This window comes from Miscanthus floridulus, chromosome 4 (assembly GCF_019320115.1).
Source record: "Miscanthus floridulus cultivar M001 chromosome 4, ASM1932011v1, whole genome shotgun sequence".
Lineage (NCBI taxonomy): Eukaryota > Viridiplantae > Streptophyta > Magnoliopsida > Poales > Poaceae > Miscanthus > Miscanthus floridulus.
In genome coordinates, this window is record NC_089583.1 from 14,283,148 (window position 1) to 14,308,952 (window position 25,805).

The 25,805-nt window shown below is 44.2% G+C and overlaps 1 protein-coding gene and 1 pseudogene across 3 annotated transcripts; both read right to left on the reverse strand.

Moving 5' to 3' along the window:
- Nucleotides 1-518: 518 nt before the first annotated feature.
- Nucleotides 519-4,840, reverse strand: LOC136550991 (uncharacterized; annotated as a pseudogene).
- Nucleotides 4,841-7,395: 2,555 nt separating this feature from the next.
- On the reverse strand, nt 7,396-13,233 carry LOC136550992 (uncharacterized). 3 transcript variants are annotated; one of them, XM_066542587.1, is made up of 11 exons: nt 12,003-13,233; nt 10,964-11,053; nt 10,619-10,855; nt 9,807-9,912; nt 9,232-9,384; nt 8,503-8,564; nt 8,351-8,427; nt 8,188-8,261; nt 8,055-8,104; nt 7,801-7,861; nt 7,396-7,722 (listed from the first exon to the last, which is right to left on the reverse strand). In XM_066542587.1, the coding sequence occupies exons 1-10, from the start codon at nt 13,212-13,214 to the stop codon at nt 7,808-7,810; spliced, it is 2,115 nt and encodes a 704-aa protein (XP_066398684.1). In that variant the 5' UTR covers nt 13,215-13,233; the 3' UTR covers nt 7,396-7,722; nt 7,801-7,807. The 3 variants fall into 3 exon arrangements, with proteins under 3 accessions (XP_066398684.1, XP_066398683.1, XP_066398682.1); XM_066542586.1 differs by having other exon boundaries at nt 7,396-7,710; nt 8,503-8,567; XM_066542585.1 differs by having other exon boundaries at nt 8,503-8,567.
- Nucleotides 13,234-25,805: the final 12,572 nt, after the last annotated feature.

Sequence of the window (25,805 nt, forward strand, 5' to 3'; positions counted from 1 at the left end):
TCCTATTTTTTTTTTAAGATTGCAGATGTATGTTCTGTAACATTAACGTATTTTTTAACGTAAGAGTATTCGAGGGGTTCCTAGCTAATAACGTTAACTGCTTCCTTCTGTGCTTCTTTTCTAAACTGAAAACCCCTTTAACCTACTTGCTTTCTGAAAGCAGAGTCAATCTTTTTCAGAAAAAGAAAAGAAAAATAGCAAAGGCTAACCAAACATGTACCGTATTGTTTTATGAACAGATATTTATTTTGTCACCGGGTACAAGGATCCATAAACATGAGTATGAATCTATTATCTGTCCACATAGTTACTTGATCAAAGATGTTCGCTTGAACTACTTCGGCAGTACTTTTCAGCGAACGAAAATGTTTTCCTCTCACAACAAATCAGCATAAGCATCAGCATAAACCAAATTTCAGAAATTTGAGCAGATTATCGGTATTCTCAGCAAGACAGCGATCATCACAGAGGAGTACAGCGTAACCTTCCCAACTGTTAAACACACAAAAACTCATGGCTATATAATAAACTCTTCTGATAGCTAATAGTTCTGCTATGGGTGCTTGTGCTTCGTAGACAAGCTGATAGCCTCCTTGACGATTCACAAAAAGGGAGTCCTCTCCAGCACCCAAGCTAACCAACAAACTCAAAGCCAATCTCCCAGACTCAACAAACTCACCGTGACATATAATCCCTTAGACATGCTGCCTCCGATGGTACTTCATGCCGACCATGGCATCTCTCCCCTCCTTCAGGAAGAGCTGGTCCTCGAGCACAAATGCCGGATAGCGCTGTCGAAAAGACTTGACGTCCTCCCAATTTGCCTCACTCGCCAGCAGGCCTTTCCAGCGAACCAGAATTTGCCACTGTCCCCTGGCTAGACGGCTCCGTAGAACCGACACCGGAATAGGCAGCACGTTCCCATGGAGCCTTGGTGGAAGTGAAGGTGCCGTCGCTGGGACCGACCCACTGAATCCCTGAGTGGCTTGAAGGAAGTCGTCACGCTCCTGAACTTGGCATGCTAAAGAATTTTTTTTTTAGCAGCAGAAAGTTGGATAGAGGAGTGAGATGGGTGACTATGGATTTGAGTCAAATAATCAGAATTGAATGACAAGGTTTTTGAAGTTTTGAAGGACATCAACTCACTTTGGGCAATCTTTGTTTTGCTTTTCTGTCTATTAATAATTCTTTTGTCTTCTTTCTTCTGCTTGCGTTTTCGAACAGGTTTAGCCAGTGAGACTTTAATATTCACCTGGCATGGATCACTAATAATGTTAAAATTATATTAACCAAAAAAACCAGTTTAGCCAAATATGAGAAGAGACCTTTGAGCCTTTCTCAGTCAATTCTTCCTTGTCAAATGATTAAGACACAAGATTGCAGCCTCATGGGTAGTGTAGTGAACAAATGCAAAGTCGCTCCTTTTAGCTGACTGTATATCACGTGCTAGTACAGTACGTTGGATCACTCTGTATTTACTGAAGATTTCTGTCATCTTAGAATTACCCCAGGAATCTGGCATACCTTCCACAAAAATTGATTTAACCTAAACAAAATTAAAGATTTCATCAGGCTACTTAGACTTCTAGTAGTAGTTACTAATCCATGAAAGAAAAATCATGTCTTATATATTCAAATCAACTAGATTTATCAAGGTATTTGGGTTCATCAATCAAATAGGACCAAACATGTGTATATATAAATAAACTTCAGCAAATAAAAAAGTCAACATGGATATTTACCAAAGACGACTCTGCACATACAAATAGCAAATGTTGGTTTCCAGCCTAGAATCTAAAGCAGTTCATAGAAACAGGAAATCCCTCTGATCCCCTGAACTGATAAAGCAACGACAGGTATCAAACCAAGTTCAAATAGAACGAGTTATGTCAAATATGGAAATATATTGTCAGATCCCGGATCAAGGATCTGACTGGATACTAGAACTGGATAAGAATCGCAAATAACAAGGTAAGATCAGGAAGGAAACACGAAGAAGAATCGCAGAGAGAAACAGAGTTTCAGAGAGAAGACAGAGTTCAGGGACAGAGTTCGTTTCCATTCATTCAATCGATAACCGAATCGGTTACACGGCGGGTTCTTTCATAGACCAAGGACCGAAGCCAGACTCGCCGACCGATGTCACACTTTGACAGTCTCTAACAGCGACAGCTAAACCCAGCAACAGTTCACACCAGACTGTAAACACTAACGGCAACAGCCCATCCGACACAGCCCTTGGCAGAACTGCTTCCTTCGATCTTATCTCATCTTCAGCGTCTTCTTCCTATGCCTGACATACATGTGGTACGAAGATTATAACAAAAAGATTTTCATGTGATTTGCGAATAAACTGCATGATCATCAATGAGCGCAACCCAGCACAAGTCACAAGATAAAGGAATGATCTAACAAAATGGGGCATTCATCTGCTGCATGATTTTCAGGAATGAATAATAATTAGTGGCAAAACAGTGTGTGAGAAAATGAGAGAATGAGACCTGCTGCATTTCTTCATCTGGATCACTCATTGGTTTAGCCCATGCAACTGTTATATTTACACATCTGCCGAAAACACCTTGAAAGCTTTATGTATGCCATCCATGCATCTCTTTCAGTCTCAAGTTCAAGAAATGCATACCCACAGTTATAGCCTGGGTTGTCACAGTCAGCCATGAGTGTTACTGTATCAACGTTCTCAACTCCAGTTTTGTGTAGTAGCTTCATGATCTGCTTTGAAGAGAATTAGGTGATATCAGCAGACAGACAACAATGGAGCCAAATATCCAATCAGGTTATTCACAGAAATACAGAATAAAGAAAATGGTAGCTAGGGGTGCAATTGTACTCACATCTTCTTTCTTCCATTTCTTGTCAATATTTTCAAGAACAATTTTATCATTCCCATCCAGAGCTTCAACTTGACAAAGCTTCCAACAGATCCTGTAATGGAGTTTCAAATAACAGTATAATAAATTAATAATAAATATGGAGAAAGAGGAGGGGAACAAAATGTGGAGGCAGTGAAACATAAGCCACACATTCGACTTAGCCAATATATATAACTATAGCCAAAGGTCACCAATTACGAACCCACAATTTTTTTCCTGTACTACAAAAACGAGGGCAACAAGATACTACACCATAGATTCCAACATAGTAACATTGATACACATAGCACTTAGGAACATTCATTTTTCTGTACTAATGTTATATTGATTTATGATGTTTCATTTTGTCTATAGCACATAAACTATGTATGGTACAGAGTAGAATTTTTCATCAATATCTACCTATCCTACATTTTATTTTCTACAGAAAGCAAACTTTAGGTTACAACTTACAACCAAATGCACAATGTTCAATTGTATAATGATGATATGTTCAGCAATTAATATATAATGAAACTTAACAGTACAGCAATGGCATGACACAAGCATGTAATTTGGCCCTAATATCATTCCTGTAAATGGCAACGAATAATTGGCACCATATCAGGCGTCCAAGCATGGCAACCAATCTAATATAAGTTTAGATGTAATCAACAATAAGCATACATTCTAAATTTTTAAGGCGTTTTTCTTTTCTTTTTTTTTTTAAACATTGTCTGAGTCAGGCAAAATGAACAAGGCGATGGATAAAGATGTAATCAGAGAAATCAAATAAAGGCAAAAGCTTCTTCTACAAGAGGTGCGTCAATCAGACCAAGGTCAAGTTGGGGTAATTAGCAATGTTGGCACATCAACTTGACTCAATAAAATCAAAAGAATAGATTTTCTAGCACCATTTGGCACAAATGTGCAGCCAGCTGGAAATTTGAGTTCAAGCATGAGAAGCTGACTTTGAATTCATCCCAGTGAGTCGAAACAACCTCCAATTTGCAGAACTAAGCAACAACCTTCTTAGCCTGTGAGGGCTCACGGTACCACACAAAGCAGTACCCTTTGCTCTTTGACGTCCTCGCATCCATTGCCATCCGGACCTCAGTGATCTCGCCTGCCCACCCAAACACTGACCTCACGTCTTCCTCTTTCATGTCGTCGTCGAGCCCGCAGACAAATACCTCTGTCATCCTCCTTTGCCTCTCAGCCCTGTCTGACATCCCAAATTCCTCCTTTCCTATGCTCGTACTCGCCAATTCCTCTGCCTCGCAGGCATCAGAATCAGTATTTGCCACCGGCTTAGCGATTAAGGTTCCTCCCCCCACAGCCTCCTCACCCAACAAGGTTTTTTGAGCGGATCCCAACAATGTTTCATCCACATCAACGACATTGAAGCCACTAGGCAGCTCCTCGGCTTCAATTTTCCTCGCATTCTGCTCCTCGTGCGCCATTTCATCCAAAGCAGCATTTTTCCCCGCCGGTAATTTTCCGACGGCGGCCGCCGCGGCGGCCTTCCCAGCAGCGAACGTGCCCTTGGGGACAGCGTTTCTGGTAATGATGACCCTCTTCTTCATCTTGCGAGCCTCCCGTGCGAGCACCGGCCTCGCGGCGGCAGGCGGCGTGGAGGGTTCCTGTTCCGCGGCCGGAGGCGACGGCGTGGAGGGTTTCTGGTCCGCGGCCTCCGGCGGCGCCGTGGGGGAATCCACGTACGCAGGCTCCGTAGTCGTGTCCCCTTGAGGCAGCGAGTACGGGCTCAGGAACACGGCGGCGGGAGCGGAGGTTGCGAGAGCCGGTGGGGGCGGCGGGACTGGGGTGGCCGTCTTGGGCGGGGAAGGCGAGACGCCGCGCTTCTTTGAGGGCGCCTGCGCCGACGGCAGTGGAAGAGCCCGCGGAGCTCGGTGGCGGGGCGGCGGGAGCGCTGCGGAGGCCGGGGGCGGCGCAAGGCGGCGGAGCTTCATGACGGCCTTGTTTAGTTCCCTTCAAAGTTAAGTTTTTTCACACTCTCTCCATTACATCAATTTTTGGACGTTTGCATGGAGCATTAAATATAGGTAAAAAAAATAACTAATTGCACAGTTTAGTTGGAAATCACGAGATGAATCTTTTGAGCTTAGTTGATCCACGATTAGACAATATTTATCAAATAAGACGAAAATACTACTATTCATCAAGTTGAAATTTTCTTCAATCTAAACGAGGCCTTGGTCGAGAGAGTCCCAGTGAACACCAGCACTCCAGAATGAAGAGTCGAGTCAAAGCGGAGAAGAGTGCTCATCTAGTCATCCAGAAGACAGAAAGGTCAAATAGGTGTCGTTTGAATCCCATCGAGGCCGTTTGGAGGGGCTTTTTCCGGCTCGGGCTCCGACACCGCACGGGGCTGGAAAAGTTTAAAATCATGGCTTCACCGGTTCCTTCTCTTCTAAGTTTATTTTCTACCCCGTCTCTGACACTGTAGCACAGAGACGGAAAAGTTTGAAATCGTGGCTCCACCGGCTCCTCCTCTTCTCAGTTCATTTTCTACCTCGAAATCCAAAACGGCTCCGTGCTATAGTACTGCCACAGTGATGTCACGGAGAAGCCGGAGCCTCTGGGAGCTATGCCAAACACAGCCTCTGAATTCGAATAAAAAAAGAATCAAAACAATTTTATTATAAATTTTAAAATTCTATAAAATCTAAGTTAAAATCTTTCTAAAATCTAGACCATTTGATTAAGGTACTAGGATTCTAGTTTTTTTCTATCTGGATTCTCAAAATCCAATGGACTCAAACAGGTCATTAATTAGGGGCTCTTTGGTAGAACTCCCATCTAGCTCCCGCTCCCGCTACCCGCCACTTCCACTCCGGTCACTCTCCACTGGCACATGGACATTTGGTGGGGCTTCTCTATTGGCTCCCGCTCCCGGATCTAGAGGAGCTCACTCGTGCTCCTGCTCTCGCGCCGTCCGTGCCAGCAACGACAAGGCAAGGGGCGCGACGTGTTGGAGAAGGGCGCGACGGTGTATGTCGCGTCGGCGGCGGAGGCGGAGGAGGGCGTGTCGGGCAGATGCGGTCGAGGGCGCGTCCGCGGAGGTTGAGGGCACGTCGGAGGCGGAGTAGGGCATGCCAGAGACGGGGATGGCCGGCTGGGAGGCGAGGACGCGCGCAGGAAGACGAGGGAGTGGTTTTTTTTCTCTCCCCACTCGACGTGCAAATTCGAGGGAGCAGTGGGAGCAGCGCGGAGATGGGCCATTGGGCAGCGCTCCGCTGATTTCACGTGGGGAGCGGAGCGGCGGGGAGTGCTGCCCAAGGCAACCTTAAACTCATGACAATTCATGCGTGTTCGCTTCTCTTTAAAGTGGTTGTGGCTACGCCTGTTTTAGTTAAAAAGTTACAGCCAAGCATACATGCCTAGTAGGGCGTGTTTGGTTGGACTGATACTATCTTGACCTCGTGTGTATTTTTCTCACGTGTGTCATTTAGTACACCAACCAAGTCTTTTATTCCAACTTTCAAGTTTATATACAATAAATAGTTAGTGCAACACATGAATTTTAAAGTACAAGTACTCCATCTGTCGCATATTACATGACATTCTAAAATCTCTTACGGGAACCAACGCAAAAGCCAAAAGACTAAAATACCTCTCATAGAGTAGAGATAGAGATGTATTAGTAAAAAAATGGAAAGTGTATTAGAAAAAGATAAAGATGTATTAGAAATTTAGAAGTGAGAAGATCAAGTATTTTGGAACAAAATCTAAATCCTATAAGGTTACCTGATTTAGGATGGAAGGAGCATTTGATTCAATTTACCAAAAAAACAATGATATTGAAAAAAAAAATTGCGTTATAAGTTTTGAGTTATATTTTTGAAGAAATTTTCTTCAGTGCCATATTTACCTATGGCCATTAAAAAATATAGCTCTCTAGTACTCTAACCGCAAGTTGAGGCAAGCGAGTCATTGAACATGACAGTCGCCACCGGCGAGGGCGAGGCGAGATCACTAGGCCGTCAGCAATTGATAATTCAAAGACAGAACGAAGGGACGAGGGAAAGTATATATACTGGGAGATAAAAAGAAAAGATGAGAGGATCTAATAATCACGTCAAACACATCGATACAAACTGGTTGTAACCTCCCCTCCCGCACTCACTGCCCTCTGGGCCCCCACACAGTCAAACCTATGGAGGTCTGATTCTGCTTCTCAACTGTAAGACGTAGTTCCCATGTTACGCTTCCGGCTTCCTCCCCTGTTTCAGTAGCCTGAACACCGATGTGCTACAGAGCCGGTGTGTTACAGAGCAGCAGGAAAACTAATATATTATTATGTTATATACAGGGTGGATAGCAGAGTATATATGTTGACAGAAACTTCGGTGGATTGTTGACCCATAGTGTTCAGACTGGTTCATGAAACACACCCAGTTGATTCTGATCAGCTGGTTCAGATCCCCGAAGTCGAAGGCTCATAGGTGCAGCGTGCTCAGAGAAATATGGGCAAACTATCGGTATTATCAATGAACTTCAGTTCACAGCAGGCAAATACTTGCATCATCTCCGGATGTTAGAAGGATTAGCAAAAGCATTGTCGACCTTAGTCGCAACTCGCAACATGATGCGCAGAATATGGCACATAGCACCACTTGCTGCAGGAGGGAGGGGAGGTACTAAAAAGCAAAAGCAAGGTCCCTCCCCACAAGTGTATGATACAGTCACACAGAGAACCAACCTAACTCCCAACTCCTTCCAGTTCTACATATACACAGCTGTGGGCTTCTGAGACAAGCCCAGGAGGAGTCCTCCTGATTGCTGAGTCGCAAAACAATCATCTTTAGCTGCAGTCAGTCTGTGGAAGTCCCTGAAACAACATGCAGAATACCAGATATCAAGGCTTAATCGTCACACAATAACGTGAAATGGAGTAAGCTGCTCTTACATCTCTGTTAGTGCCAGCTGTCATGTGACATCCCTGATTTGCGAGAACAGGCTTGCCTCATCTGAACAGAGGGAGACCAATGATCAAGTCTGATGGCTATGAAATCTGAATAAAAAAATAAACACAGGGGAATGATGGACACACTAGTTGTATCATTTTCCACCCAAAAAGAAAAGTAGTACCAATGGGATTCCTGTGTCATTTGCTTAAAGAAGGGTGAGCACAAGGAACTCATGATTGATAGAACAACATACCTGAATCCCACCCCATGGTTCTTCTGATAGTACAGAATCTGAATCTGAATCTGAAAGCAAAAATAGCACATCATACATGTTATACCAGATGACGGAGAGACGGATTAACGTGAGATGGGCTGCAAGGACATACCTAGTCGATATCTCCTGCTTTCATGATGATATGGTGGAGAATACCCGGTGATGGCAGGGGGCGATGCACTGTAGCTGAGATGTGATACAAATTGAGAAGAAAACTATTACTCTATGCTGACATATGCAATCATGAGTGGTGATTGCTTCGAAATTGAGATAACCTTGAAGTTGACGTAGCATAGGTATTCCTCTCATGTCCTTCGTGAGGGTTGCGGCTCATGCAATAAGAATCAATGCCCTGTAGTAAGCAAGATTAAAACAAATACGACAAAATCAATGAGTAAATGTTTCATGCCTATATGGTATAGCTTACAAGTGCTGAGAAAGGCCGCTTCTCTCCTGACAATGTGCGGGGATAATTTCGAGTAAGCCTTCCTGCTACTTATACGGATGAAAACATCAACAATTGGGATTTTAAAGTTGATAGCTTCAAAATAGTGGTCATAAAACATCAAATATCTGCTGAATGCTAGAAAGCTCTATATGTTCGATGTTGCATGCATCTTGTATGTCGTAGATGTACATAGCAAAAGTTGTATACAAGACCAATTGCCAAAAGAAGAGGTGCAGCCAAGATTAGTTTTTAGCTAAAACATGGAACCCTCCAATGTTAGTATTTGCAATCATTTGCATATTAGCAAACAGATCAGGACTTCAAAATTAAACCAGAAAATTAACTTGGTCAAAGAAAAATGAAACATAAATCCTAATGCGACATCGGAAAACCAGCTGGTTTGTTGAGTAACATTATTAAAAATAACAAATAAGAAAAAGTCATCCAACAATACCACCTTGTGCATTTTTAAAAATAAATGTAACATGCAAGTTATTGAGTCCATTTAAATGAATAGTTATCAACTTTATATATCCTTATTAGTCGAAGGTTTTGTTTCATCTAGGGGGTGAACAATGTTTATCCCTTGATGAAAGCTTTCCAAGGTTGAGATAAACAAGTCACTGGTCTTATTAAAATACTCATACGAGACTGCAAATTAACCTGATGCAGAATTTTACAGTGTTCAACTGGCCACATGAAACTAACCTGAACCAGTATGTTCATGTCTCCAGGGAGCCAGCTCCCACAGAACCTGAACCAAGCCATGATCTGTTGATGACTTCTTATCCCCTGTGATTGGAACCACCCTGGAACTGGAACGCAATATATGCAGTGAAGACGGCCCAAGTATTCTTTCACCTAGTGAAATCGATGGCAAAGTTGAGAGAAATTCAGAAAAAGCACTTAACTGTTCATGAGCAAAATAACTTTCAAAACTAGACTGAATTCATCTTATTAAGGCATGCCACCCTTAGCTCATTGCAATCAATCTAAAAATGAAAAAGAGGATAACAGGCAATATATGTAGATATATAACTCAGCATGACACCTGCAAATTGGGATCACTGGATTACTACAGAAACTAACCACATACCAGACATTGTGACCAAGAACAGCAAGAAGACAGCAGTTACATACTTATATATATGGTATACTATGTTTAGAATATTTTGTACAGAGAAACAGTAGTTAACAGATGAGCGAGATTGGCAACCGTAAATTAGGAACATAATCAGAAATGAACCAGAAAGAGGACGGGGATTCGAAAGGAATTAACTCACTTTTAGCAGTCTTTGTTTTATCTTTCTCACTGATACAAAATTTATGATCTTCCATATTCTTCTTGCCCTTTTGGACAGATTTAGCAAGAGTGACTCTAATATTAACCTGACATGAAATACTAAAAATGTGAGAATCATGTTGAAAAAAAACCCTCCAACTTAGACTAAGATATTACAAGGGACCTTTCAGCTGTTTCCCATCAAATGATTCAAGACACAAGATAGCAGCCTCATGAGTAGTGTAGTGAATGAATGCAAAGTCATTCCTTTTAGCTGGATGCATATCACGTGATAGAGCTACAAGTTCGATGTTTCCATATATCTTGAAAATATCTGTCATCTTAGCTTGATCCCAAGAATTCAATACACCTTCCACAAAGACTGCTTACATCTAAATGTTACTTACAACTCTTTGGAAATTTGTGACTAGCCACTGAAAGCACAATAAAGTATGACGTTCAACTGTGACAGGGCCAATGAAAAAAGACTGAACCATTGATATACAGACATAAAGTAGTACTTGCAAAATCAAATTGTTACAGGTGCTAAATGTCGTAGCCTAATGTACTTCTAAAATCAGAACCGTAGCTGCTATATAAAGTTTCCAGCCTTATTTGAGCCGATACACCACAAATGTGTTAATATCTTCAGAAAATGGATACCAAAAAAAAGTTACAGACCACAAACAGCCTATATATGTATGTGTGCGTCCATGAATGTGCATTGTTCTGCGCGTGCGTGTGGCATGTGCGTCCATGAATGCACGCGCGCGCGCGTGTGTGTGTGTGTGTGTGAGAGAGAGAGAGAGAGACCTTCTGCATCTGTTTTTCATTTGGACCATTCAATGGTTCGGCCCATGCAACTCTTATATTTAAACCCTTGCCAAAAACATCTTTCCTTGAAAGCTTTTTGTATGCTATCTGTGCATCTTTATAAGTCTCTAGTTCAAGAAATGCAAATCCACGATTATATCCTGGATTATTAGAGTCAGGCAGAAGGGTAACAACATCAATGTTCTCAACTCCAATTTTCAGTAGTAGTTTCATGATCTGCTTCAAAGAAAAACACGTAAGCAAGCAGCCAATTATTTAGGAGAGAATATCGAATCAAGTTGTTCACAAGAAAGAAATAGTAGCTACAAGTGCAGTTATGCTCACATCGTCTTTCTTCCATTTCTTATCAAGGTTCCCAAGAAAGATTTTATCATTCCCATCCAGAGCTGCAACTCGAGACTGCTTTCCACAAATCTAGTAATTGGGTTTCAGAGAACAAGGTAACAATCAATATGGAGAAAGACAAGAGAAAGGGAAACATGGAGACAATGAAACATAAGTCACTTTCAACTTGGCTAGTAGACACAACTGTAGTATCACAAGTCCCAATGGCTTTTCATACAAGCAACAGTCATAAAAATATGCTAATGCATAGATTCTAACGAAGCAAAAAAATGTATGGCACACACAGAGTAAAACTCCCCATTAATGTCTACCTCTTTTGCATTGCATTTGCTACAGAAAGCAGACATTTGTGTACATCTTAATACATAGTGTTCAATAAGATAATGCTAGGTATGTTAGACATGATTAACCTTTACCAGATCAATGGTGCTATCCCAAGGAAGGTTAGATTTGTAAAACAAATACAGAATGAACCAAGAACCTAATGTGGCCACAACATTATGTAACTGACAAGTATCAGCACCATATGTTCATATCACCATATCAGGCATCTGGCATGTCAACATATCTACGAGTACTGTATGCACCTAAGGTCTGCACACATACTACAAATTTCACAAAGTGGTTGCCTTTCCCAAGTACCATTGGCTCAATCATGGAAATGGTGCATTGGATAACAAAGTACTCAGATATACCAAACAAATTTAGAAGGTTGTGCCAGGAGATGTGATCAGTAGACTAAGATCAAGTTGGAATAGTTCACTGGCTATGTTGGATCATCAACTGGAACACATGGGTAAAATAATTTTGACATCATGCACATGAGTTGATCCATGGCAAGTGCAGTGATGAATTCATTAATGTTATGCTCTTATATAACTAGCACCGTGCAGCTTGCCCAAAACACTGCGAGTGTGTCATGCAGTGGTATTTCAAACGAAATGTTCAGGTGGGCGTCTTGTCCCCTTTGATTGTTAAACAAAAATTAATGAATTTAGCCATGTGGGTCAAGCACAACCTTAACGTTGCTGAACTTTGCAATGGCCTTCCATGCCTGCGCAGAGTCACGGTAGCGCACAAAGCAGTAGCCTTTGTTCTTCTTTGTCGTTGCATCCATGATCATTCGAACTTCTGTGATCTCCCCGGCCACCGAGAGCGCTGCCCTCACATCCTCCTCCTTCGCGTCCCTACTGAGCCCACCAACAAACACCTCCGTCATCCTCCTCTGCCGCTCCGACATTACCACCTCAGCCCTGTCCTCACCCCTGCTCCCCGGTTTCTTCTCCACCTCATGCTCACCACCAATATCCATTGCCGGCCCACTGGCTAGTGTTCCTCCCCCCACCGTCCCCTTGCCCAATAGTGTTTCACACACAGCAATTGGATTACCGGTTGTGGCTGGCTTCTCAGTTGTGTTTCCCCCAAAACTCTGCTCCTTCTGCACCACTTCATCCGCGGCAGCATTTCGAGAGGAATCGTCCGGCGCGTGTCCCTTCCCAGGCTGTGACGCTCCGGCAGCAGCTGAAGCTGCCTCCGCCGCAGCCTTCTTCCGGGCCGCGATCGTGCCTTTGGGGACCTTTTTTCTGATCGTCCGTACCTTTCGTGTGATCTTCCGCGGCTTTGTTGCGGGAGCCGGTTCCGCGGCCGCGTCGGTCGGAGGCGGTGCGGAGGGTTTCTCGTCCACAGCAGAAGGAGGAGGAGGCGGCGGCGCCGGCGGCAAAGAGGGGTTTTCCGCGGGTGGAGGTGGTGGCAGCGGCGAGGAGGGTTTTCCCGCGAGTGGCGGCGTTGGCGGCGAAGAGGGTTTTTCCGCGGGTGGAGGTGGCGGCGGAGGCGGTGGAGAGGGTTTTTCCGCGGGCGGAGAAGGAGGCGGGCGGAGGTGGTGGCGGCGGTGAAGAGGGTTTTTCCGCGGGTGGCGGCGGCGAGGGTTTTTGGCGGCGGGTGGAGGCGACTCTGCGTGGTGTGTTAGGGGCGGTTGGGTGGGGGCTGGGACCGCGACCGCTACGGGGACGGGTGGGGGAGGAGGAGGAAGGGGGGTGGTGGCCTTGGGTGGAGTCCGCAACACCCGGCGCTTCTTCGGTGGCACCAGCGCCGACGGCAGCGGCAGCTCCGGCGGCCGGAGCGGCGGGGCGGTTCGGTTGCTCGGGGATGGTGGAGGTGGCGGGGGCGTCCCGGAAGCGGCGGCCGGCGGCGTGGGGCGGCGGAGTACATGCGTAGCAGTGACTGGCTGCATGACGAATCGCTCGAGGACTCACCAAACGGGCTGTCACTTTGAAAGGTTGGGGTGGAGACCGGAGAGTAGAAGCACCGCACGCGGCGACTTGAAGAGGACATGTTTCGGTGGGGTCCACCACCCCACGTTACTCCTGGTCGACCCTGGGTAGACGTAGGATTTGAAGGAAGTTTGACACGATTTGATTTGGGCCTTGTTTAGATGCCATCTAAATTTTTTCACTCTCTCTCCATCACATCAATTTTTAGGCGCTTGCATAGAGTATTAAATGTAGGTAAAAAAAAACTAATTACACAGTTTAGTTGGAAATCACGAGATGAATCTTTTGAGCCTAGTTGGTCCACGATTGGACAATATTTGCCAAATAAGACAAAAATGATACTATTCATCAGATTGAAATTTTTTCGCAATCTAAACGAGGCCCAAATGAATTTCGGGAAGCAGAACGACTACTGTATACCAGTAGTATTTTTCTCTCGTCTTTACTTCATTGATGACTCCTGAAACTACCACCCTTGTACTACTGGATTTTAAAATTTTTGAGGATATTTTTTATTTTTAATCTTTTTTAATCAATATTTTATTACTAATATTTGTAAAATTGACCATTTTGGTCACGCCACATGCGCTAGCGCGGTAAGCCGAGCCACGGTGGCACCCGTCGTTGACCGATGCTGGTGTGGTATAGCGTGGGCCCCGCACTGTCGTCGTGCTAGGCGGGCTGGCGCAACAAGGCGTTATAAGGCCGCGCGGCCCAGCTGCTTTGTTCTCCCTCTCCTCTCTCCCTCACTCCCTCAGTCATGTGAGAAGGGCGAGGTTCACAGTGTCTCCTCTTTCTCTTTCTCCTTATTCTCTACCTCTCTTTGATCAAGTATGGTTTTGGATTTTTGGTTCCTTTGGTCTAGTGCATGAGGTCTGCTTTGCGCCGTCTAGCCAATCCTCCTAAATGCAATTGTGGAGTGTCGGCGCTACTAACTACTCCCAGCCAACGTGGAGCATTCACTGCCTTCTATCGCTGTGGATTGCCAGATTATGTAAGTTCTCATGGAAGCAGTCTATCTCTAAGCTTGTATGCGTTTTGCACATACAATGTTGCACTTAGAACATTTGTTTTTTACAGAAAGGGTTCCCATCTTGTGACTTTGAAGAGTACAGCTATAGACCCAAATCGCACTGGCCTTCTGAGTATGAATTTGTGGAGTTTGAAGCAGGCATTAAGCCATGGCCATGCACAAAGATGCCAGACCATAACTGCAAGTGTGGCATCAAGGCTCGCGAAGGAGTTGTTCCATCTGAGTTAGGATACGGATAATATTGTGGCAATGCTTATGGAGGGCCATTTGAGTTATGGGTGAGTTGACTGAACCGGTGAAGTTACTACATGAACATAGGCCACCGGTTTGTTTGCTCATTGCTTTGTGTTTGCTTAGGTGAGGAGGACATGCAATTGGGAGGACTTCACTATTCGTGGAGAGGCTGAAGATACATTCGCCTCTCAAAAAAGACAGGAAACATTGGATGCGGGAGGAGAAGCAGATAGAGGTGAGGACGAGGTACGGGGTAGAGATGCCATCATGGAAGACCCGTAATAGGATTTTAGAGAACTTTCCTCGAGTGACCGGTCGACAACTGAATTTTTACAAAAACAAGGCCAAGTTGATGAGGTTCTGGCGATAAAACAAGGAGGCCTACGACTTTAAGGAAGCCGAGGATGCAAGGGAGATGGCCTTTTTTCCACAGGCATTTGCATCGCTTATGCGAGTAATTGATTTCGGAATTTGTTTCGACTTGTGCATCTTCTTACAATTGTTGCCAATGAGGCATTGTTTCGTTCTTGTAGTCCCCGATGATGCACCGAACGACGGCCATATCCCCGCACCCATGGAGGAGGACGATGACGATGACGATGACCATGACCATGACCATGACGATGACAATGACGATGATGAGGACAATGAGTTGTGTTTTCTCTCAACTGATGCCTACAAGGTGCCGTACATATTTTGCAAATGCCAATAGATTTGGCATTACGTAGGTCTTATATATGGTAGATGGAGGACTGGTATGATAACACTGCTTCTTTTGTGCAAAGGCAGCAAGATCTGTACATATTTTGCAAATGTCCATGGGTTGCCATTTGGTAGTACTTGTTCATGGTAGATGGAAGACTAGTGTTAGTAGTAGTGGTTGTATATGCTAGATGGAACACTTATGTAAGTGACGATGATGATGATGGCCTTGAGTTGTATGAACAATGCTTCAAACTCCTTATCGTGTGTAATGCTTCGAACTTGTTATGGTCTGACTCCTTATGGTGTGTAATGCCATGTGAACAATGTTTTGAAACCATGAAGAAAATACAATGCTAATAAGTTATGAATGGTGGACTTATGAAATGGTTTCACAAAAATAGCGTCACTTGGAGGAAATGGCCAAGAAATTTGGTGTTTGGAAAAACATGCAGAAAATTCAATTTTAAGGACGTATGTTTGGAAAAAATTCACGAAACATAGCACACTTGGAGGTAATGGCCGAAGTGTGGTGATTTCCAGGAATATCGCACCAGCCATATTGGCGTGACAAGGCTGCCGCGCGCGGAGTCGATGGCGCGACAAGCCTGTCACGCCACCCAGGCCAGCGAGACAAGGAGTCGCCAGGCAGGCCAAACGTTTCTAGTGTCGATGGCTGGCTACTCTTGACAACCTCTATGTAGTTCTTCCACTCATCCTCACATGACAAACGCATCAACACATAATGTGCCCATTTCTTCCCACAATCAAATCTGCCTCTCAAACTTAGTGGCCACCCAAATTTATCCCGGCACTTGCTAACCAAAGCATCAAAGGTACTCAACATGTTTGTGCATGCTTTTGAACTCCCCATTTCCTTTCACTTTGCCACCATGAAACAATCGCACTAACCGATCCATCTACAAAATACGAACCAACACATCAACAACACATGAACTACGCATTTCAGAAATAAATCATATTCATTCACTAATACACTACAATAGCTCAAACTTCACAGCGATGTCACCAAAAGCAACAAACATATCAATGTAATCCACCATGCATCAACTACCTACGTCCATGCAACATGTAGTTTACGTCCATCCACGGGCAGAGTATATCCTAAACCTAATCTACGCATCAAATACTAACAAGCAACGATAAAAACATTCACACCATCCCTAATTTCCTAACCCTAGTCATGGAACTCATGAGGCAAGAAATCAAGAAATCGAGGGGGGGGGGAGATCAACCTGGCTGTTTACGCGCGTGACTCCACGGACCATAGAGGTGAGGGCCGGTGTCGGGGGAAGCCGGCATCGGCGGCGCTGCCGCCGGCAGACCACCAGGCAGAGGCCAAGCCACCCACCTGTCCTGGCGTCGTATGCCTGCAGCACGAAGAGAGAGGGAGTAGCAGCACTAGCCGCTCAACTCCCCTATCGCGACCAGAGACGGCAAGGATGGCCGGAGGTGGCGGTGGAGGCGTCCCAACGGCGACGGCGCCCAGGCCGCGCCCTCTTCTTCCCTAAGCGCCTTAGGAACAAAGGGAGATGGAGAGGGAGACAGAGACAGAGGGTGCACGGAGTGGGAGGGGCTGGGGTGGCGCGGCTGCGGGGCTACGGCGGCGCGCGGCGTCGAGGGCGGACGCGGGTGAGCGAGAGACACAAAGGGAGTGAAAAAATGGGCCGGGCCGGCCCGCCTGGCGCGACAGCGCTGTCGCGCCGGAGTCGCTAGCGAGATAGTGCGGGGCCCACACTACGCCACACCAGCATCGGTCAACGATGGGCGCCACCATGGCTCGGCTTGCTGCGCTAGCGCATGTGGCACGATAGAGTGGTACTATCGCGCCGCTGGCGCGACCAAAAGGGTCAGTTTTGCAAATATTTTTTTGGGATTAGTATTAAAATATTGATTAAAAAAGGATTAAAAATAAAAAAAATCCAATTTTTGATAGAGCATTTTACGCAAAGCATTACTCCTTTCTACAGTGCACAACCTACCTCCATAACACATCTTTATTTACGTTGTCAGGTGGAGTTTCGAAATCATTGTTTACCGACGCTTCTCTGTACGAGTTATTGGCTTATTTTGACTCTCCTATCTTCCAAGCAGTGATATATAAGTGTCGTCTTAGAGGGAGGAATTTCAGTTGTTGTTTTCTTCTCGCGAGGCATTCGTATTGAAAGGCCATGTTATGTTTGAATTTGGGAAGAAAGGAGCTAGCATCCTTGTTTTACAATGTAAGCGACTATACATATATGTTGGTTTAGGTTTGGGGGGCAGCAGGAGCAGATTACATGGGTCATCTGCAAGTTTCCGTTGTCCTTGATCTCGTCAGAGGGCTAGAAGAAATGGTGGTTCGTGCCGAACAGTGCTCTCCACCTTGTGCCTCATTAACAGCGGGATTCTTCTATGCCTCAAATTAAAGATATTTACATACAAATTTACTTGAGTTTGGGGTCTTTGTTAGACATGTGCTAGGTGGATGGTGGCGATGTGGTGGATGACAACTTGATCTTGTTCTAGCAAGAACTTTAAAGTGACCATAAAGTGACTTACCTTGACAACAATTATTTCAGCAGCTTTTGCTGAGAAGACATCATGTACTACAACATAACGTCCATTTCTTTTTGCTCTCAGGGTTACCTCTGCCAAATATAGTTTAAACCTCGAGTTGTAGAAAAGTATTTTGCCTCCCTTTTTAAATTCATTTTAGGAGCTTTTATGTCGAACCATGTTTTGGTTTACTCATTTGTAAATGCCAGCACTACAATAAGCCTTCAACCTCAGCTTCTCCTGTTCACTTATTTGAATTCTTTTTTTATTGCAGCATTCAAGTATAAGTTCATTTCTCTTATTAATTATAGCCCAATTTGCCTTCAACCTCCTTGATGAGTGCTTCGTGCCGCCAAGGTTGCTCTGGTCTCCTTCGCCACCGTGGCTTCACTGTTGGTTACCTCTGCGTTGATGTCTTTGGTCACATGTTTCAGTCTGTTGGGGGGTTTTGAGGTCGTGGGTCTATGTACCATTCTTCCGCTTGCTTTTTATTTTTGCAGCTTTGTTTGTGCTTGGGATTAATGTGGTAATCCTAGGATTACATGCATTTCCTCGTAATGTTTCAACTCTACTTCCTCTTAATGAAAAATGTACCCCAGCAGTATGGTCGAGAAAAAAAAACATAGCCCAATTCGCCTTATGCTCTAGTTCTACCGGCAATGCCATGTTGTTTTGTAAACAAGTTAATTAATATGGGTCGTACCTATATGTGTCTTATTAAAGGAAGATCTTTATGCCAATTGAGCTCCGTCCAACTTCTTCAACCAATTCTTCCCTCCAATATAGTAGTTATGTCTTGTTCAATATGCACATGAGTTGCTTATTTGAGGTCTAATCTTGCCCATATGTCTGATGATGATAAGATGTACCCACTGTGTGAAAAGATTCCTAATTTCCTCAGTCATTTTGTAAATTCATTTTTAAAAAGTGGCTACCTCCATCACAAACCATTACTCTTGACACACCAAACCATGGAAACATAATATTCTTTATCATATATATAAACTGATCGTTCCTCGATTGAATCCCAACCTTGCAATCATATTAAGACAAATCCTAGCCTTTGCATAGCTAAGATACACACAACCTAACAAAAAAAGAAAAGAAAAAAAGACATGGCAACATACATCATGTCGCAGTAGACAACAACGCACAACTTAATGTTCAATTCGTTGTGCCATCATATATCAACACCTGAACTATGAGAGAGGTTTCTTAGAATCCTCCAAGAAGGACACAACAAGCACACACACGTTGCCATGATCCAACAAGTGAAGACTAGACCATAGATTTTCACCTCAGAGAGAAAATTCTCCGAACACCGAAATAATGCTTTCAACGAGGTAGGTCATTGGCATGTACAACTAGCTAAGGCCATATCAAGAGATTGCTCCCCGGAGTCTGAGGAGTTAGTACCCAACAAGTAACACAAGTCAAACTCCGTCGACAGTACCTCCCTCTTTTACGAGCCAATGTTGCCACAGTACCTAGCCTTGACTAACTACAGCCAACACAAACATAACTCCACTACATGCAAACCATTATTAAACACAATTCACATGATGATCTTTTCAGGAGTTGCCTAAAGACACGTGATGCATCTCCAGGAAGTTCATAGTGTCAGCCTAAGGCCCTGTTTGGATTCCTTGGGCTAACAACTAGCTGCTAAACTTTAGTCCTTGAGGATCCAAACATGGGCTAATGGGTGGGCTAAAGTTTAGCCAAAGCCCCAACTAGTTGTTAGCTCACTAGTCTATAGAACCCAACTATCAGGGGCTAAATAAAGTTCCACCCCATTGAGAAAAAGACATCGATACCTTATTCTCTCTTCTCTCTTTCTCTCTCCCATGTCGACGCAGATGCCTCCGCCACAACCCGCTCTCCGGCACTACGTCGTGGCCCCACTCTCTGCTGTAACCCAGCACTCCAGTGCGCTCCAATGCGCCGTCGTGGCCCCTTGCTCCAACGCAGCCCAACGCTCCGGCACGGACCTTGCTCGAGCGCATTGTCTCGGTGCTCCACCGCGGCCCTACGGCCTCATGGACCCATGCTCACCGTGGTCCGGGCGCTTCGCCGAGGGCTGCTCTCCACCGTGGCCCACCTCTATGGAGAGAGAAAGGGAGATACAGCAGGTGCCGTGTGGAAGGGTGAAGGGAGAGAAAAAGTCAGGGGTATTCTAGTACATATGGAGATAGATATGGAGTTGTTAGCTTTAGGTCCAAACATGCCACTACTAGAAATATCCACTTCTATGAATAAAATCTTAATGACGAATCCAAAACTGTCATCGAAGATTGCTTTTTATGATGAATATTTTTGTTTCATCATAGATCAGTGGTGACGATCCTCAAACCCTCCCATATCTATGACGAAATCAGATATTGTCAGAAGAAATGTCATAGAAGAGCACAATGTTTCGTCATAGATCACTCGCATGACTCATCCATGACGATGTTCTTTAATACTGTGACGAACATGGCTTCGTCATTATACTAATTACATATATGTGACGAACAATATTCGATCTGTAATGAACGATGCTTTGTCATAAATCCCCACATGGTCCTTTCTCCATCTGACATGTACCTATGGGACTTGTAGTTACTCATCCATGACGCTTGCAATTCGTCATAAAAGTCTCCGCTCGGTCCTTTCTCCATCCGACGTGTACCTATGGGACCCTTGTCCATCTGACCTGTGGGACCCAACGGCTTACGTGTCACATGTACCTGTGAGGCCTTTCTCCATCTCCATCCGACCTATGGGACCCGATGGCACCTTTCTCCATCTCCATCTGACCTATGGGACTCGACGGCTTGTGTGTCACGTGTACCTGTAGGACCTTTCTTCATCTCCATTCGACTTGTGGGACCCGATGGCTTGAGTGTCACTTGTGGACCCTTCTCCATCTAACCCGTGGGACCCGACGGCTTACATGTCATGTGTACCTGTGGGACCTTTCTCCATCTCCATCTGACCTGTGGGACCCGATGGCCTGCGTGTCACTTGTACATTGTGTGCCGCCGGGGTTTAATAAATTCAAATTAAAAAAAACATGAGACCTAGGAGTCAAACCCGGGACCTAGAGCAAGGAATGGACTGTCTTCTCCATTGCGCTAGATATCTGGTTGTGTTGATATGTCTTTGGAGTCCTTATAGTACTATATATTCTTTGTGTGGATGCCCTAGAAGTTAACCTATATATTGGATATCCCCTGCAAGTGGAAACGAATCTATGCCCTTGGACTTGCGATGATGGTGGTGATAGTGGTGGATCCCCAGTGTACTGTGGTGGCTCAGGCATCCTTTTGGAGGCTAGGCGGTGGCTTCCCGGTGGAGCGCGACAACATTGGCGTCCGTGTCCGTTGTGTGCCACGGCAGAGGCGACAGATTCGATCCGCAGGTCTTCTTTCTCGCCTTTTCCTGTTCGGTTCGTTGTTTTGGTCCTTACTTGAACATGAGGTATACAAGAAACATTCTAGCGTTGGAGATTTGGTTAGGCCAATGATGATGAAAAGAAGTAGGAGGTGGCACTGGTTGGTTTTCTGCTGATGTCTTGGTTTTCTGCATATGTTCAGTGTTCTTACTGTAAATGCTTGGGTGCAATTAGACCTGTTAATTATCAAGTGTTTGCTTGATTATACCTATCTGTCTAGGCAAACAAATAGGCCCCTTGCTTCTGCCTTAAACTATTTTTTCTATCTAGTGCTTGCTTGATTCTACATTTTTATTCCGTATGCTCCAGTGCCACTAGTGAGTATTTATGGTATTTTAAACTTGTAACATATATGAGGCCATATTTCTGTGCTAATGATGTCTAAAAGGACCTAAGCGATGTTGCAAGAGCAGCAGTTGTAAGTACCTTCATTTGCTTTCATTGCAATCTACTGAAGCCATTGCCATAAAATAAGAAAACAAAACAGGAGCCTAATGTGGCAACATCATTTATTTTTGTAGTTGCAATTTTACACCAATCAAATATGGTACCTATACATTGTGCTTATGTAATCTCTATCGACAGTAGACAAACAAAAGACCTATGTATTGTGCTTATGTAATCTCTATCAGCAGTAGGCTGAGGAAGACCTATACATTACTTGTTATGAATTAATCTCTTGAATTTTCAATTGAAGTTCTCTTCCACTATCTGTAACCTAATGTTTTACTAATTGAATTTCGTAGGAAGCTATAGAAACTACAAGCAGAACTTGTTGATGGGCAGCAACCAATGACCAGTGCGGATGTTCTTTACAAGGTCCTCTATGTCCACTAGGGCAAGGCTCCCTCCCAGGGAAGCGGCAACAACCTTTTTTGAAGAATGCTGGTATCCAGACAAGCTCCACCAGGGCAGAGACATCGACGGAGATGACGCTTCGTGAATAGCTTGCTGCTGAACAGGAGAGTAATGATGCCCTCGTCGAACTAGTGGATGAACTGAGGAGGAAGACAGAAAAGACTAGAAGGGACTATGAGGAATTCAAGAAACGACAACAGGAGAAGTACAATAGGATCTGTGAGCAAGTCATGCGCCTAAGCTCTCCTGGTAACTCTCAGTCTTCAACTCCTACGGCTTGACGCGGTAACCATTTGTGGTCTGTTGTATGGACTCATGTGATGGTTTGATGTGGTGATACTCTGTTAGTGGCTTGCTACTGATGTGTGAAATGTTAATTGCTGATATTTGATTGCTAGGTTGAATAATTATGTAGTCAATCTGTGAAGTAGTGACGATCTCGAATTACTTTTCTGATGTAATTATTGTCCTGCATGCGGTAGAACCAGGACTGGCCACGTGATCAAATAAAAATGCGACACGTGGACGAACCAGTGCATGACACGTGAAGTAGCCAGGGCATGACATGTGGGCTATTAAAAATCCGACGTGGAAGGAAGTCGTCAAGCCACATGGCCGAATAAAAATACAAAATGTGGACGGAGAGCGCCGTGATGCGTGGTCGAATAAGAAACGGCCACGTGGACCAATAAAAATACGACACATGGTCCAATAAAGAAGTGACACGTGACCCAACCATAACACGACACGTGTGCAAATAGAAAATTGACATGTGGAACAACAGGGACCCAACACGTGGTCCAGTAACAACCTGAACGTGCAAGAACCAGAGATGACCACGTTGTGCAATAAGAAGGTAACACGAATCCGAACCATCTCCAATGCAACCGGCTATAGCATATACACGTGGAAAGCATCTTCAACGGAAGCACCCACCAGCACGCGCATGCCAAAATAGTTCTATGACGCTCTGTTTTTCGTCACAGATCAAGCCACTTCTATGACAAGTTGCTTAAATTCGTCATAGAAGTTCAAGTATGATGCAATTTTTGTGATGGACCGTTTTTCGTCATAAAACTCAAATTATGATGAATTTGGCTTCTTCAATGAAGAAAGTTGTTCGTCATGAAAGTGCAAATTCCTAGTAGTGATGCACCGCCTAATAACTAGTTGACTAATATTTAGCTGGCTAATTTTTAGGCATAGCTGATCACTACTCCTAGTCTACCCAAACAGGCCCCGAAGGCGGGATGCGTCATCATAGAATGAGATTCTATGAGAAAATGCCAAGATGACTCCACTCTCCAAGAATATAAGAAAAACACTGACTTGAGATGAAGATGTATAAGAAGTGGTTGCAAGGGCACTTCCATCATGCGTCCGCGGCGGTGGAACTTCAACGTGTGTGGTTGTGGAAACTCCAGCTGCCGGCTGCAATGACACTGACGTCACCGCTGGCCGCAAATAGCTGCCGGCTGCAATGACACTGGGGATGAAAACGGATCGGATACGGACGGATATCACCGATATTATATTTGTTTTCAATTTTCTGTCCGGATTTGGATTCGAATACGGATAGTGTCAACTATGTAAGATAGGATACGATTGGATATCGACATCATAAATATGCGATTTGAGTATTCGGATACGGATACAATATCGGATGTTGAATATCTGGACTCGGATACGGACAGATCTCAACCTCTCTAAACGGATTCAGTTTCGAATACGGTCGGAAAATATCCATACCGTTTTATCCCTATATGACACTGATTAGATCAGGGCCCGTATTCCATGTCGCGCGCGCGGCAGCATGGAAGAGGACATGTTTGGGTAGGGTCCACCACCCCACGTTACTCCTGACCTGGGTAGATGTTGGATTTGAAGGATGTTTGATATGATTTGATTTGAAATGAATTCCGGGACGCACGACGACTATACTAGTATTTTTCTCTCCTCTCTACTTCATTGATGACTCCTGAAACTACCACCTTGTACTGGATTTTTAATTTTTTAATAGAGCATTTATACTCTTTTCTACAGTGCACAACCTACTTCCATAACACATCTTTTATTTACGTTGTTGTCAGCTGGAGTGGTGAAATCACTGTTTACCAACTCTTCTACGGTGAGGCCTCGTTTAAATTCGGGGCGTAAAATTTTAGGGTGTCACATCGGGATCATGTAGAGGTGTTATATAGGGTGTTTGATACTAATAAAACAATAAATTACATAATACGTCAGTAATCCACTGGACGAATTTATTAAACATAATTAATCTGTCATTAGCACATGTGTTAATGTAGTACCGCATTGTCAAATCATGGACTAATTAGGTTTAAAAGATTCGTCTCGCAAATTAGTCATAAACTGTGCAATTAGTTATTTTTTATATATATTTAATACTCTATGCATGTGTCAAATATTCGATGGGATAGAGAGTAAACTTTAGGGGAGGAACTAAACAATGCAAAAGTTATTGGCTCATCTTGACTCCTGTTCGGTTGGCTGGTTCGTTTCATTGCTGGTTCGTGAAGAAGTACTGCTGGCTGGTTTGTGTGAGAGAAAAATACTGTTCCGGCTAGAAATTTACGATCGTTTATGACAGACCACAGCTAAATGAACATGCTGATAGAGGGAGAAATTTCAGTTGTCGTTTTCTCGTAAGACCTTCATCTCGAAAGGCCATGTTACGTTTGAATTTAGGGAAGAAACGAGCTAGCATCCTTGTTTTACTACGGGCGACTATACATATGTTGGTTTAGGTTTAGGAGGCAGCGGGAGCAGATTAAACAGACCATTCGCAAGTATCCGTTTCCTTTGATCTCATCAGAGGGCTAGAGAAAATGGTGTTTCGTGCCGAACAGTGCTGTCCAGCTTGTGCCTCATTCAACAGCAGGATTCTTCTATGCCTCAAATCTATATCTATCTATATATTATATTATTATTATTATAAGAACTTTAAATTTGTCTGCAATCACTGTTCATCCAGTGCTTCCCAAGACTCAGATCACTGTAGGTCAGCAGTACCGGGTCCCAGCTCCGCGATGAACAGTGCTCAACCCGGTAAGGAACAGTAACACCGATAAAGAACAGTACCAACCCAATACAAAATAGTACAAACCCGGTACGGAACAGTATGCACCATTATGGAGCAGTACACACCCGTTACATCTTTCCCCTTTTTTTTTCGCCCTCCTTCCCAAGCGCAGCGTGGGGGCTCACGCCAGTAAGAACTTTAAATTTGTCTGCGATACTGTTCATCTGCGCCCCACAAGACTCAGATAACTGTAGGTCAGCAGTACCAGGTACCGGATCCACGATGAACAGTACCAGCCCGATAAAGAACAGTGCCAACCCGATACGGAACAGTACAACCCGATACAGAACAGTACGCGCCCTTTATGGAACAGTTCACACCCGTTCCATCTTTTTTCTCCCCTTTTTTTCCGCCCTACTTCCCACGCGAAGTGTGGGCGCCCACGCTAGTTAAAGATATTTGCGTGCAGAAAACATGAAAATTCTAAAGAAAAATAAGAGGCACATGTATGTACAGATTTACTTGAGTTTAGGGTCGTTGTTAGACATGCCCTAGGTGCACGGTGGCGATTTTTTTTAATTTTAACACTTTTTGATAATTAATTTTAAATCTAACACTGTCTATTTTTTTTTAAAAAAAACTAACACTTTTGGCCACGCCTATTGCCCTGGCGCGGCCAAATGCCTGTG

Excerpts from the sequence above, each read along its gene's own strand:
- LOC136550992 (XM_066542586.1), bottom strand. The coding sequence starts at position 13,214 with ATGCAGCCAGTCACTGCTACGCATGTACTCCGCCGCCCCACGCCGCCG. Across the intron at positions 11,054-12,002 it reads CAAAGTTCAGCAACGTTAAG|ATTTGTGGAAAGCAGTCTCG; the intron begins GTTGTGCTTGAC and ends CCCAATTACTAG. Across the intron at positions 8,105-8,187 it reads AAGCAGGAGATATCGACTAG|ATTCAGATTCAGATTCTGTA; the intron begins GTATGTCCTTGC and ends TTTTGCTTTCAG.